The following is a 12,830-nucleotide window of genomic DNA, read 5'->3' on the forward strand; positions in this document are numbered from 1 at the left end:
AAAAAAAAAACCAGTTATTTCTCACAGTACTAGAAGCTGGAAGTCCAAGAGTATAGTGCTTGCATCTGGTAAGGACCTTCATGCTCTATCATAATATGGCAAAAGGTCAGAAGCACAAGTGAGCACTTGAGACATAAAGAGGGGAAATTGGGCCAAATTCATCCTCTTTATCAGGAGCTCATTCTCAACGTAACTAAACCACTTCCTCAATAATGGTATTAATCTATTCATGAGAGTGGAGACTTGATAACCTAATAACCTCTTATTGGTTCCCACCTCCCAACACTGTTGCTTTGAGGATTAAGTTTCCAACACATGAACTTTTGGGGGACACATTCAAACCATAGCAATACACAAAGTCAAATTACAGAAAAAGTACTTGAATTTGACGGAAAATATTTGAATACAAATGAAGAAAATGTCTGGATATTATTAATGTTCCAGTTATCTTTGCTATGTAACAACCCATCCAAAAATGTACTGCTTAAAACAAAACAAAACAAAAAAATGAAAAAAAAACAAACAAAAAAGATATTATAGAGATAAAGCCTGTGCTGGATGAGGCTAAAAATTGCCTTAAAGTTCTCCTAGTCTTTAAGACTATCATTCTGTGATTTTGAAGTTTACATTTCTGACAACACAAAGTACTAAATGGTAATTTTAAAATGGGTAATTTTTATTCAAAGAACTTGTTTGAGAGCTCAGAATTCCAGATATAACACAAAAGAAGTAATTTAGTATGAAAAGATATTAAGAACAGGTACTACCAGTACATTGCCTAGAGAAACTCAGTGTAGTTATTGTTCTGAATATGTGTTTTAAATTGTGCTGCCTCTCTGCTATGATGAATTAGCTATACAGTGTACCCCTAATATTGCTAGGGCATTTAAAAATGATTTATTTAAACATTGGCGTATACCTTCCTGATACAACTGTTGTATTTTAGTTTTAATAAGTGGCTCTTCTGAACAGTTCTCAGTCAGTCCTTTTTTGGGTCTGTTCCTGGTTAGAGTTTAAAAAACAAAACACACACAAAAATAAAGTATCAGCATAAAGGAGGGGATGGGTGGGTGGGTGAATGGATAGATGGATGGATGGATAGATAGGTATTCTCCCTAAATCCCCCCTTTGCAACTGAAGATCACCCATGTCAGTGATCTAAAAATACCAGTTGGATTGTGACCAAGAGTCCTTATTTACAGTCCAGTTTTGCACCATGGAGGATTGGTGTTTCATGAATCTGTTTAAGCCCATTTTTGCTCTTAATGTTATTATTAGGATTTAGGTTTTGCAGAACTCACTAATAGCCTAGTATCAATTTGAGATTATGTCTGCTGGCCCATAATTATTATTTATTTATATTTAGTGAGTAATTGGATGCTCAGATCTGCCAGACCAGAGCAATTAGAGATGTGGGAATAAGTTAATAAAATTGCATCATTGGAAAATTTAGATGGTTTCAAAATTAGTTTCTAAAAACCAGGTGGAACTCATAGAAGGCTAGAACCTTACACATGAGAGATTTTATTTCTAAAAGCCATATATAGTACAAATAGAGTACAGGCATACCTTGTTTTATTGTGCTTCACTTTATTGTACCTTGCAGGTAATGGATTTTTTACAAATGGAAGATTTGTGGCAACTCTGTGTCTAACAACTTTTTGGCACCATTTTCCCAAGAGCATGTGCTCACTTCATGTCTCTGTGTCACACTTTGATAGTTCTTGCAAACTTTTTCATTATTATTGTATCTCTTATGATGATCTGTGATCAGTGATCTTGGTGTTACTATCGTAATAGTTTTGGAGTGCCACAAACCGAGCCCATATGAGATGGTAAACTGAATGGACAAATGTATATGTTCTCACTACTCCCCTGACTGACAATTCCTGTCTCACCTTCTTCTTGGGCCACTCCATTCCCTGAGACCCAACAATATTGAAATTAGGACAATTAATATCCCTACATTGGCCTCTGAGTGTTCCAAGTGAAGGAAATGTTGTATATCTCTCACTTCAAATAAAAAACTAGGAACGATTAAGCTTAGTGAGGAAGGCATGTTGAAAGCTGAAAAAGGCTGAAAGCAATGCCACTAGTGCCACACAGTTAGCTAAGCTGTGAATGCAAAGGAAAAGTTATTGAAGGAAATTAAAGTGCTATCCCAGTAAGCATATGAATGATAAAAGAAAGCAAAACGGCCTTATTGGTGATATGGAGAAAGCTTTAGTGGTGTGGATAGATTAAACCAGCTACAACATTCTCTTAAGCCAAAACCTGATTTGGAGCAGAATGCTAACTGTCTTCAATTCTAGGAAGGCTGAGAGAGGTGAGGAAGCTGTGGAAGAAAAGTTAGAAACTAGCAAAGGTTGGTTCATGAGGTTTAAGGAAATAAGCCACCTTCATAACTTAAAAGTGCAATGTGAAGCATCAAATGCTGATGTAGAAGCTGCAGCAAGTTATCCAGAAGATCTAGCTAAGATCAGTGATGCAGTTGAATACACGAAAAAACACATTTTCTTTGTAGATTAAATAGTCTTCTATTGGCTGAAGATGCCACATAGGAATTTCACAGCTAGAGAGGGGATGCCTGGGTTCAAAGCTTCAAAGGACAGTCTGACAGTCTGACTCTCTTGTTAAGGCCTAATGCAGCTGGTGACTTGAAGTCAGTGTCCATTTACCATTCCAAGAATCCTAGGGCCCTAGAGAATTATGCTAAGTCTACCCTGCCTGTGCTCTATAAGTAGGACAACAAAGCTTGGATGACAGTACATCAGTGTTCATAGCATGGTTTACTGAATATTTTAAGCTCAATGTTGAGACCTACTGCTCTTTAAAAAAGTTTCTTTTCAAATTACTACTCATTGACAATGCAGCTGGTCACCCAAGAGGTCTGATAGCAGTGTACATCATGCCTTCTCTATTAAGCTGTTCTTGCATTACTGTAAATAAATACCTGAGACTGAGACTAGGTAATATATAAAGAAAAGAGGTTTAATTGGCTCATGGTTCTGCAAGCTATACAGGAAACAGTGCTGGCATTGGCTTCTTGGGGAAGTCTTAGAGAGCTGTAACTCATGACAGAAGGCAAAGCAGGAGCAGGCACATCACATAGCAAAAGCAGAAGCAAGAAAAAGAAAGAGGAGGGGTGGAGGTGCCACACACTTTTAAATGACCAGATTCTTGAGAACTATTATGAAGACAGCACCAAGCCATGAGAGATCTGCCCCCATGATTCAGACAACTTCCACCAGGCGCCACCTCCAGCACTGAGGATTACAATTCAACAGGAGATTTGGGCTGGGACAGATATACAAACTATATCACCTTCTAACATGGCATCCATCCTGCAGCCCATCAATCCAGGAGCCATCTTGATTTTCAAGTTTTATTATTTAAGAAATACATTTTATAAGGCTATGACTGCCGTAGATAGTGATTCCTGTGATGGATCTGGGAAAAGTAGATTGAAAATCTTCTGGAAAAGATTCACCATTCTAGATGCCATTAAGAACATTTGTGATTTATGAGGGGAGATCAAAGTATCAACAGTAATAGGAGTTTGGAAGAAGGTGATTCCAGCCCTCATGGGTAACTTTGAAGGGTTCAAGACTTGAGTGGAGGAAGTCACTGTAGATGTGACCACAGCTAGAAAACTAGAATTAGAAGTGGAGCCCAAAGATGTGACTGAAATTGCTGCGTGATAAAACTTGAATGGATGAAGAGTAGCTTCTTAGGGATGAGCAAAGAGAGTGGTTCTTGAGATGGAATCTACTCTTGGTGGAAGATACTGTGAACATTGTTGAAATGACAACAAAGGATTTAGAATATTACATACACTTAGTTCGTAAAACAACAGCAGGGTTTGAGAGGATTGACATCAATTTTGGAAGCAGTTCTACTGTGAGTAAAATGCTATTAGACAACATTGCATGCTACAGATGAATCTCTCATGAAAGGTCGAGTCAGTTGAATGGCAAACTTTACTGTCAACTTATTTTAAGAAATTGCCACAGCCACCTCAGCCTTAAGCACCCAACATGCTGATCAGTCAGCAACCATCAACATCGAGGCAAGACATTTCACCAGCAAAACGTTTAACTCAGTTAAGGCTCAGATGATATTAGCATTTTTATCAAAGTATATTTAATAAAGGTATGTACATTATTGTCTTAGACGTAATGTTATTGCACACTTAATAGACAACAATATAACATGAACATAACTGTTATTTATTTTAGAGACAGGGCCTCGCTGTTTTTTCTGGCTGGAGTGCAGTGGCATGATCATGGCTCACTGCAGCCTCAAACTTCTGTGTTCAAGCGATCCGCCCACCTCAGCATCCCGAGTAGCAGGGGGACTACAGGCACACTCCCCCACGCCTGGCTAATTTTTAGTTTTTTTTTGTAGAGACAGGATCTCACTATGTTGCCCAGACTGGTCTTGAACTCCTAGCGTCAAGCAATCCTCCTGCCTCGGCCTCCCAAACTACTGGGATTACAGGCATAAGCCACCATGCCTGGCCTAAACATAACTTTCGTAGGCACTGGGAAACCAAAACATTAGTGTGACTTGCTTTATTTGCTTTACTGCAGTGGTCTGGAACCAAACCTGCAATATCTCTGAGGTACACCTGTATAATAAAGCATGAAGAAAAAGCATAAAGTTTGTTTTTTTGTGTTTGTATTTCTCTGCCACTTCCAGGGGTCCAAGTTTTTAGTTGTTCAGAAATACTTTTGAAAAGGAAAAAAAGGGAGATAAGAAGGAAGGAGAGAAAGAACAAAGAAGAGCCTCTGAATCAGAAGAAATGCACCTGTTCTGTTTTGGGGCTAGGTTTAAGTTTCATAATTAGCAAATTACTAACACAGCCAAGTGCTTTTTGATCTAATGCGTCTTGGACTGAGACACTATTTAACAGTGTTAATTCCTTGTAGTAAGGGATAGACATTCCTAGTTGTTTTCATCTGGAAAGCATGGGATACTCCTCATGTCCATGGAGTGATCCTAGCCCCTATCAGAAAGAAAGATAAGATTGTGACAGTATAAGGGTCAATGTAAAGGGCTAGCAGGTTAGCAGAGAACATGTATGGAATGTTCTAGGCTTTATGTGCTCATCATGGATAGCTGTTTAAGCTACCAGAAAAGCTGGTTGCTGAAACTCATGGAATTCCATCACAAATGATCATGGGTTGTAGATTTCTTGTTCTTGAGAAACTGTAGAACTCCAGTCAGGACTTGATTGTAGAGAAAGTTTGGAACTCTTGTTTGGGAGGCATCCTCTGTCTTAAAAAGCCTATTGGGCATAATTCTGATCCTAATCATTACCACTCACGTTTTTGGTCTCTGGATTTTGGAGCATTAAACAATGGGAAAAAATTCTTCTAAATCTTTTGGGACTCTAGGCATGTGGGGAAGGAAAAAAGAGGGAACTTAACTAGTTTTGTTCAGACTTATTTGGAATGCTGCTGAAAGAAATTCTGTGAATTTACTTCCTTTTGTGCTTACCTTTAAGAGACTTTATAAAGAAATCTGGACTGGTTGGTTATTTTCTAAAATATAGCTGGTCAAAAAACTGCAGTACTTTTCTTGGGTCTGAAATCCAACCTCTTCTTTTCTTCCAAGATTATTAGGATGAACATTTTAAGTTATCTGAGGTTATTTAAATTCATAGAAGTCATCATATAAAGAGGAAATAGTCCTGGATATTTTAAAAAAAACAGTCGTTGTTATTGCACTTTCATGATGTCTTTAGGGCTAGATTTGTCTGGTATCTATTTAGTTTTCAAGAATGAAAAAGCAACTTACTTCCTTGGGAGAGCTATGCATTGAGATATTTTGTCTTTGTTGTTCCCTATTCCTCTTTCTTAAAAGATAAAAATAAATAACAGTTGAATAGATGAAAGAAATATTTGGAGAAGACAAAATGATTAAATTCTGAATAATAATCTTTGAGAAGAGTTGGGCTTCCTTTTCACAGAGCGTGCCTAAGTGGTCACCATTGCTTAACCTTTGCTGAGATGATCAGAAACCGGGATTAGAGCTTGATTCTTTTTTCATCAGATACTTCTACCAGGGCAATATGGAAATGTTTTGACTGTGTAGTAGTCACTTTCTCTCTCTTCCTCTCTCTCTCTCTCTGTGCGTGTGTGTACTTTCAAAAATTATATACACAGTATTTCATTTCTTTGTGTTGGGAGGCAATTTTCTTTTGCATTTCTGCATGTCTTGTGAGCAGAGGCAGTGTCTTTTTGTACAATCTTTTAAAGGATATTTGCATTGTGAACAACCTTGAATGTTAGTGTCTTCCTCTAAAACAAAGGACAGCTTTGCTTACTCTTCTGTATAATAAATATCTCCCCCAGGAACAAGGGTAGGCATGCTTATAAAAGATTCAAGTTTCCTGAGCTCAGAATTCCTCTTCTGTAAAGCAGCACATTAAGTGTGCCGGTATTACCTGGCCCTCTTCACATAGCACTCTTGTGAATTAGGGTTCAGTGAACTGACACAAATGTTTATATTCTGACTACTGCTATTGATGTGAGTGCTAAACTCTTCTTTGTCTCTGACCTAGGAGTCTCTTGTTTTCTGCCAGGACCCATGAAAGTGGCAGGTTAAGTTGTTTGCTTGCAAGTATGATGAAATCTCAGATCCTTTACAGTTAGTTCTTGATACTTTGAAATAACAGTGATTAATTAAATGGAACATATTTGGAAAGATTTATTGAAACATATTTATAAGTTTTACAATTTTTGAGAAGTTCATTTAGGATATTATTTCTGCTTGCTTTGATACAGGTTTCGTTTATAATGTCAGCCCTTATATGGAGTATCATCCTGGTGGAGAAGATGAACTAATGAGAGCAGCAGGATCAGATGGTACTGAACTTTTTGATCAGGTAAGATGTGCTGAAAGTAACCAAAGTATTCCAGTGGAAGAGTACTCTTAGATTTATCAGTGTGACATTTGTAGAAAGAAAGAAAATAGTTGCATAAATTCCAGATGCATTGGCTTGAATTTTGAAGTGTGGGAAGATGCTCACAAGTAGCAGCTGTTCGTTTAATTTGCCCTTTGAGTTATTAAAATTTTAGAGATGTTTCAAATCTGTGTCTAGGGGTCTTCTCTTAAGTGTTTGCTGCCTTCTTTGTTGGTAAGAGTTTATTCAGTCTTGATTAGTTTTGATAATGATTGGCTTATGGGAGGTAGTGACAATTGGAAGCAGGAACATTGGGATCCACTGCTAACTTGCTGAATCACTTTAAACAAGTAACTTAGCTTCTTTTCTGTTAGTCCTTTGTCCCCTAGGGATTGCTATATATTCAGCCTACTGCTATATACTGAATTTGCATGTCATGTAGAAAGTTAGCCGATGGTGATTAATGAATAGAAACTAATTTTTCCTAGCATGATGGCAGAGATTCTGTATAGGTTATCTCAAAAGATATTTAAATTAGTCACTTTTCCCATTATATTTACTAAAAACTAGCATTAGCTCTGAAACTATTTTAAAGTTATACATAATGTTGATTACTATCAGTTTGCCGAACTGTTATTCTGAGACAACAGTCTTTAGAAAGATAGAAATTTGCCTTTGTCTCATATATGCTTTATTTTATATTTTAATGATGATTAACCATGTTGTAATATTGGATTTTTATCATTTGAGATACCTGAATCAGGTTGGGTTATATTATAGCTGTTTTTTTGATCAAATATAATTTGATTTCTGTTCTTCCTATTTTCTCATCCATTTTAGGATTTGTTTTTTGACCATGTTGCCAGAAATAGAATTTGTTTTGTATGGTTGACCTTTGAACAATACAGGGATTGGGGTGTCAGCACCCTCACTCTCCCACGCAGGAGAACATTCATGTATAACTTTTGGCTTCCCAAAAACTTAACTACTAACAGCCTACTGTTGACCAGAAGCCTTACTTATAACATAAACAGTCAATTAACATATATATATATGTTATATGCATTATATACTATATTCTTATGATAAACTAAGCTAAAGAAAAGAAAATGCTATTAAGAAAATCATAAGGAAGAGAAAATACATTTACTATTCCTTAAGTGAAAGTGGATCATCATGAAGGTCTTCATCCTCATCTTCATCTTGAGTAGGCTGAGGAGGAAGAGGAGAAATAGGGAGGGTTGGTCTTTCTGTCTTGAAGTGTCAAAGGTAGGTGAAAACCCATGTATAAATGGACTCGGTTGCAGTTCAAACCTGTGTTGTTCAAGGGCCCATTGTGTTTGAGAGCACTTAGGTGCATTTGCTTAAATGGCAGGATCTCATTTGCTGTTAAGAGTCATGTTTACTCTTGGTCATAACAGCATTCTCTTTGGAAGGTTTTTATTGCTGTTTTAAGGCAAGTTTCCATTGTCATTTGGTATTTGCTTTCTGTCTGTCTGCCTGCCTGCTGTCTATCTGTGTATCTATGAGACAGAGTCTCGATCTGTCCCCCAGGTTGGAGTGCAGTAGTGTGATCTTGGATCACTGCAACCTGCGCCTCCCAGGTTCAAGCAGTTCTCGTGCCTTAGCCTCCGGAGTAGCTGAGATTACAGGAGCGTGCCATCTCGCCTGGCTAATTTTTGTATTTTTAGTAGAGATGGGGTTTTGCCATGTTGACCAGGCTGGTCTTGAACTCTTGGCCTCAAGTACTCTGCCTGCCTCAGCTGCCCAAAGTGCTGGGATTATAGGTGTGAGCCACTGCACCTGGCCTGGTATTTGTTACCTAGCAATGCAAGCCAAATAGAAAGGTTTAGGAACATTTGCCTAAAAACTTACCTGCTATACTTTTCTCTTGAATCTTCCTCGTAACCTCCTAATGTTGAATGTACTGTGCCACAAGAAGAATTTCCAATAAAATCTAGTCTTATTTCTGTTCTTGAGTGTTATGAGGTTATATAGACCTTATTTAAGGAAAGCTTGTTTTGGAGAATTCACAAGAAGTGCTATATTGTTAAGTTTTCTAGTATTGAAAACAATATTTACTAGACTGCTAGATTCAGAACAATTAGATTGCATTCTTCTTGGCTTTAATAAAACCAGTGATGTTTAATTATTTATGACTTGCTCACCACAGAAGTAAACTAGAAACTACAGTGACGCTTGCATTTTTCAATATGAGAATTTACTTGTGCCCAGTATTTTAGCTGCACAAATAATAGTTATTTCCTTATTGTCCTATTTCTGTTTTTATCCCACCGCTGACCTCTTATCTTGCATTTCCAAATACCTGATAGGCAATTTGATGCCCTGTACTTCAACTCATTATGCCCTCAAATAATATCAAGTCATTTTCTTTCCTCTTTTTCCTTCTGTTTCCTGTTTCTTGTAATAGGGACTTGAAGTCCCGGAGTAATCTTTTTCATCTCTCCTTGTGCCCCAGTATCCAATCACTGGCCAAATCCTATGATCTGTCTTTTTTTCCCTTCCCACTACCTTAGTTCACCCTCTGTAGCCATATTATTTTAATACTGTCTTGATATCTTTACCTTCAGTATCAATTTAGGTAACATGACAGCTAGATTAGATTTCTTAAAGACAATCATCTTAGCACCTTGCTTGGCAACTCTCAGTGGCTCACCCCTGACAGGGAAATAAATTTACACTCGTTAGCCTGGCATGTGAGGTCCTAAAAGAATATATCAGGGTAAATATTCCCAACATGCATCTCACTTTGCACCCTTCCCTGCCTCTGATATCTATCATTCTATTCTGTACGTCAATGAGATCAAATTTTGTAGCTACTATGAGTGAAAACATGCAGTATTTGTCTTTCTCTGTCTGTGTATTTCACTTAATGTAATGATCTCCAGTTTCTTCCATGTTGCTGCTAGTGACATAATTTGATTCTTTTTTATGGCCAAATGATATTCCATTGTATGCATATATTATAACACATTCTCTTTATTTATCCGTTCCTTGTTTGTGGACACTTAGGTGGATTCCATATTTTTGCTATTGTGAATGGTGATGCAATAAACATGAAATATAGGTATCTCTTTGATGTAATGATTTATTTTACTTTGGATAGATACCCAGCAGTGGGATTGCTACGGTAGTTCTATTAATATTTTAGTTTTTTGAGAAATCTCCATAGTTTTCCATAATGGTTGTACTAATTTACATTCCCAACAACAGTGTGTGAGTTCCATTTTCTTTTTTTTTTTTTTTTATTATACTTTAAGTTTTAGGGTACATGTGCACAACCTGCAGGTTTGTTACATATGTATACATGTGCCATGTTGGTGTGCTGCACCCATTAACTCGTCCTTTAGCATTAGGTATATCTCCTAATGCATCCCTCCCCCCTCCCCCCACCACACAACAGGCCCCGGTGTGTGATGTTCCCCATCCTGTGTCCATGTGTTCTCATTGTTCAATTCCCACCTATGAGTGAGAACATGTGGTGTTTGGTTTTTTGTCCTTACAATAGTTTGCTGAGAATGATGGTTTCCAGCTTCATCCATGTCCCTACAAAGGACATGAGCTCATCATTTTTTTATGGCTGCATAGTATTCCATGGTGTATATGTGCCACATTTTCTTAATCCAGTCTATCATTGTTGGACATTTGGATTGGTTCCAAGTCTTTGCTATTGTGAATAGTGCCACAATAAACATATGTGTGCATGTGTCTTTATAGCAGCATGATTTATAATCCTTTGGGTATATACCCAGTAATGAGATGGCTGGGTCAAATGGTAATTATAGTTCTAGATCCCTGAGGAATCGCCACACTGACTTCCACAATGGTTGAACTAGTTTACAGTCCCACTAATAGTGTAAAAGTGTTCCTACTTCTCCACATCCTCTCCAGCACCTGTTGTTTCCTGACTTTTTAATGATCGCCATTCTAATTGGTGTGAGATGGTATCTCATTGTGGTTTTGATTTGCATTTCTCTGATGGCCAGTGGTGATGAGCATTTTTTCATATGTCTGTTGGCTGCATAAATGTCTTCTTTTGAGAAGTGTCTGTTCATATCCTTTGCCCACTTTTGGATGGGGTTGTTTGTTTTTTCTTGTAAATTTGTTTGAGTTCATTGTAGATTCTGGATATTAGCCCTTTGTCAGATGAGTAGATTGCAAAAATTTTCTCCCATTCTGTAGGTTGCCTGTTCACTCTGATGGTAGTTTCTTTTGCTGTGCAGAAGCTCTTTAGTTTAATGAGATCCCATTTGTCAATTTTGGCTTTTGTTGCCATTGCTTTTGATGTTTTAGACATGAAGTCCTTGCCCATGCCTATGTCCTGAATGGTATTGCCTAGGTTTTCTTGTAGGGTTTTTATGGTTTTAAACATTTAAAGACTTAAAAACATTTTTATGTTTTTATGGTAGGGTTTTTATGGTTTTAAACATTTAAAGACTTAAAAACATTTAAGTCTTTAATCTATCTTGAATTAATTTTTGTATAAGGTGTAAGGAAGGGATCCAGTTTCAGCTTTCTACATATGGCTAGCCAGTTTTCCCAGCACCATTTATTAAATAGGGAATACTTTCCCCGTTGCTTGTTTTTCTCAGGTTTGTCAAAGATCAGATAGTTGTAGATACGTGGCATTATTTCTGAGGGCACTGTTCTGTTCCATTGATCTATATCTCTGTTTTGGTACCAGTACCATGCTGTTTTGGTTACTGTAGCCTTGTAGTATAGTTTGAAGTCAGGTAGCGTGATGCCTCCAGCTTTGTTCTTTTGGCTTAGGATTGACTTGGCGATGCGGGCTCTTTTTTGGTTCCATATGAACTTTAAAGTAGTTTTTTCCAATTCTGTGAAGAAAGTCATTGGTAGCTTGATGGGGATAGCATTGAATCTATAAATTACCTTGGGCAGTATGGCCATTTGCATGATATCTATTCTTCCTACCCATGAGCATGGAATGTTCTTCCATTGTTTGTATCCTCTTTTATTTCATTGAGCAGTGGTTTGTAGTTCTCCTTGAAGAGGTCCTTCACATCCCTTGTAAGTTGGATTCCTAAGTATTTTATTCTCTTTGAAGCAATTGTGAATGGGAGTTCACTCACGATTTGGCTCTTTGTTTGTCTGTTATTGGTTTATAAGAATGCTTGTGATTTTTGCACATTGATTTTGTATCCTGAGACTTTGCTGAAGTTGTTTATCAGCTTAAGGAGATTTTGGGCTGAGGTTATGGGGTTTTCTAGATATACAATCATGTCATCTGCAAACAGGGACAATTTGACTTCCTCTTTTCCTAATTGAATACCCTTTATTTCCTTCTGCCTGAATGCCCTGGCCAGAACTTCCAACACTGTGTTGTACAGGAGTGGTGAGAGAGGGCATCCCTGTCTTGTGCCAGTTTTCAAAGGGAATGCTTCCAGTTTTTGCCCATTCAGTATGATATTGGCTGTGGGTTTGTCATAGAAAGCTCTTACTATTTTGAGATACGTCCCATCAATACCTAATTTATTGAGAGTTTTTAGTATGAAGTGTTGTTGAATTTTGTCAAAGGCCTTTTCTGCATCTATTGAGATAATCATGTGGTTTTTTGTCTTTGGTTCTGTTTATATGCTGGATTGCATTCATTGATTTGCGTATATTGAACCAGCCTTGCATTCCAGGGATGAAGCCCACTTGATCATGGTGGATAAGCTTTTTGATGTGCTGCTGGATTTGGTTTGCCAGCATTTTATTGAGGATTTTTGCATCAGTGTTCATCAGGGATATTGGTCTAAAATTCTCTTTTTTGTTGTGTCTCTGCCAGGCTTTGGTATGAGAATGATGCTGGCCTCATAAAATGAGTTAGGGAGGATTCCGTCTTTTTCTATTGATTGGAATAGTTTCAGAAGGAATAGTACCAGCTCCTCCTTGTACC

General features: G+C 37.6%; 1 protein-coding gene across 8 annotated transcripts in view; it reads left to right on the forward strand.

The window, feature by feature from the left end:
- The window catches only part of LOC129038376 (cytochrome b5 reductase 4), a 129,211-nt gene that overhangs the window by 29,618 nt on the left and 86,763 nt on the right, over nucleotides 1–12,830 (forward strand). For all 8 annotated transcript variants that reach the window (XM_054491312.2, XM_063666373.1, XM_063666370.1 and 5 more), the window contains exon 3: nucleotides 6,792–6,892. In XM_054491312.2, the coding sequence (XP_054347287.2) occupies nucleotides 6,792–6,892 (101 nt within the window). The remainder of the gene's footprint in view (nucleotides 1–6,791; nucleotides 6,893–12,830) is intronic.

The sequence above is a fragment of the Pongo pygmaeus genome, chromosome 5 (assembly GCF_028885625.2).
Source record: "Pongo pygmaeus isolate AG05252 chromosome 5, NHGRI_mPonPyg2-v2.0_pri, whole genome shotgun sequence".
NCBI lineage: Eukaryota > Metazoa > Chordata > Mammalia > Primates > Hominidae > Pongo > Pongo pygmaeus.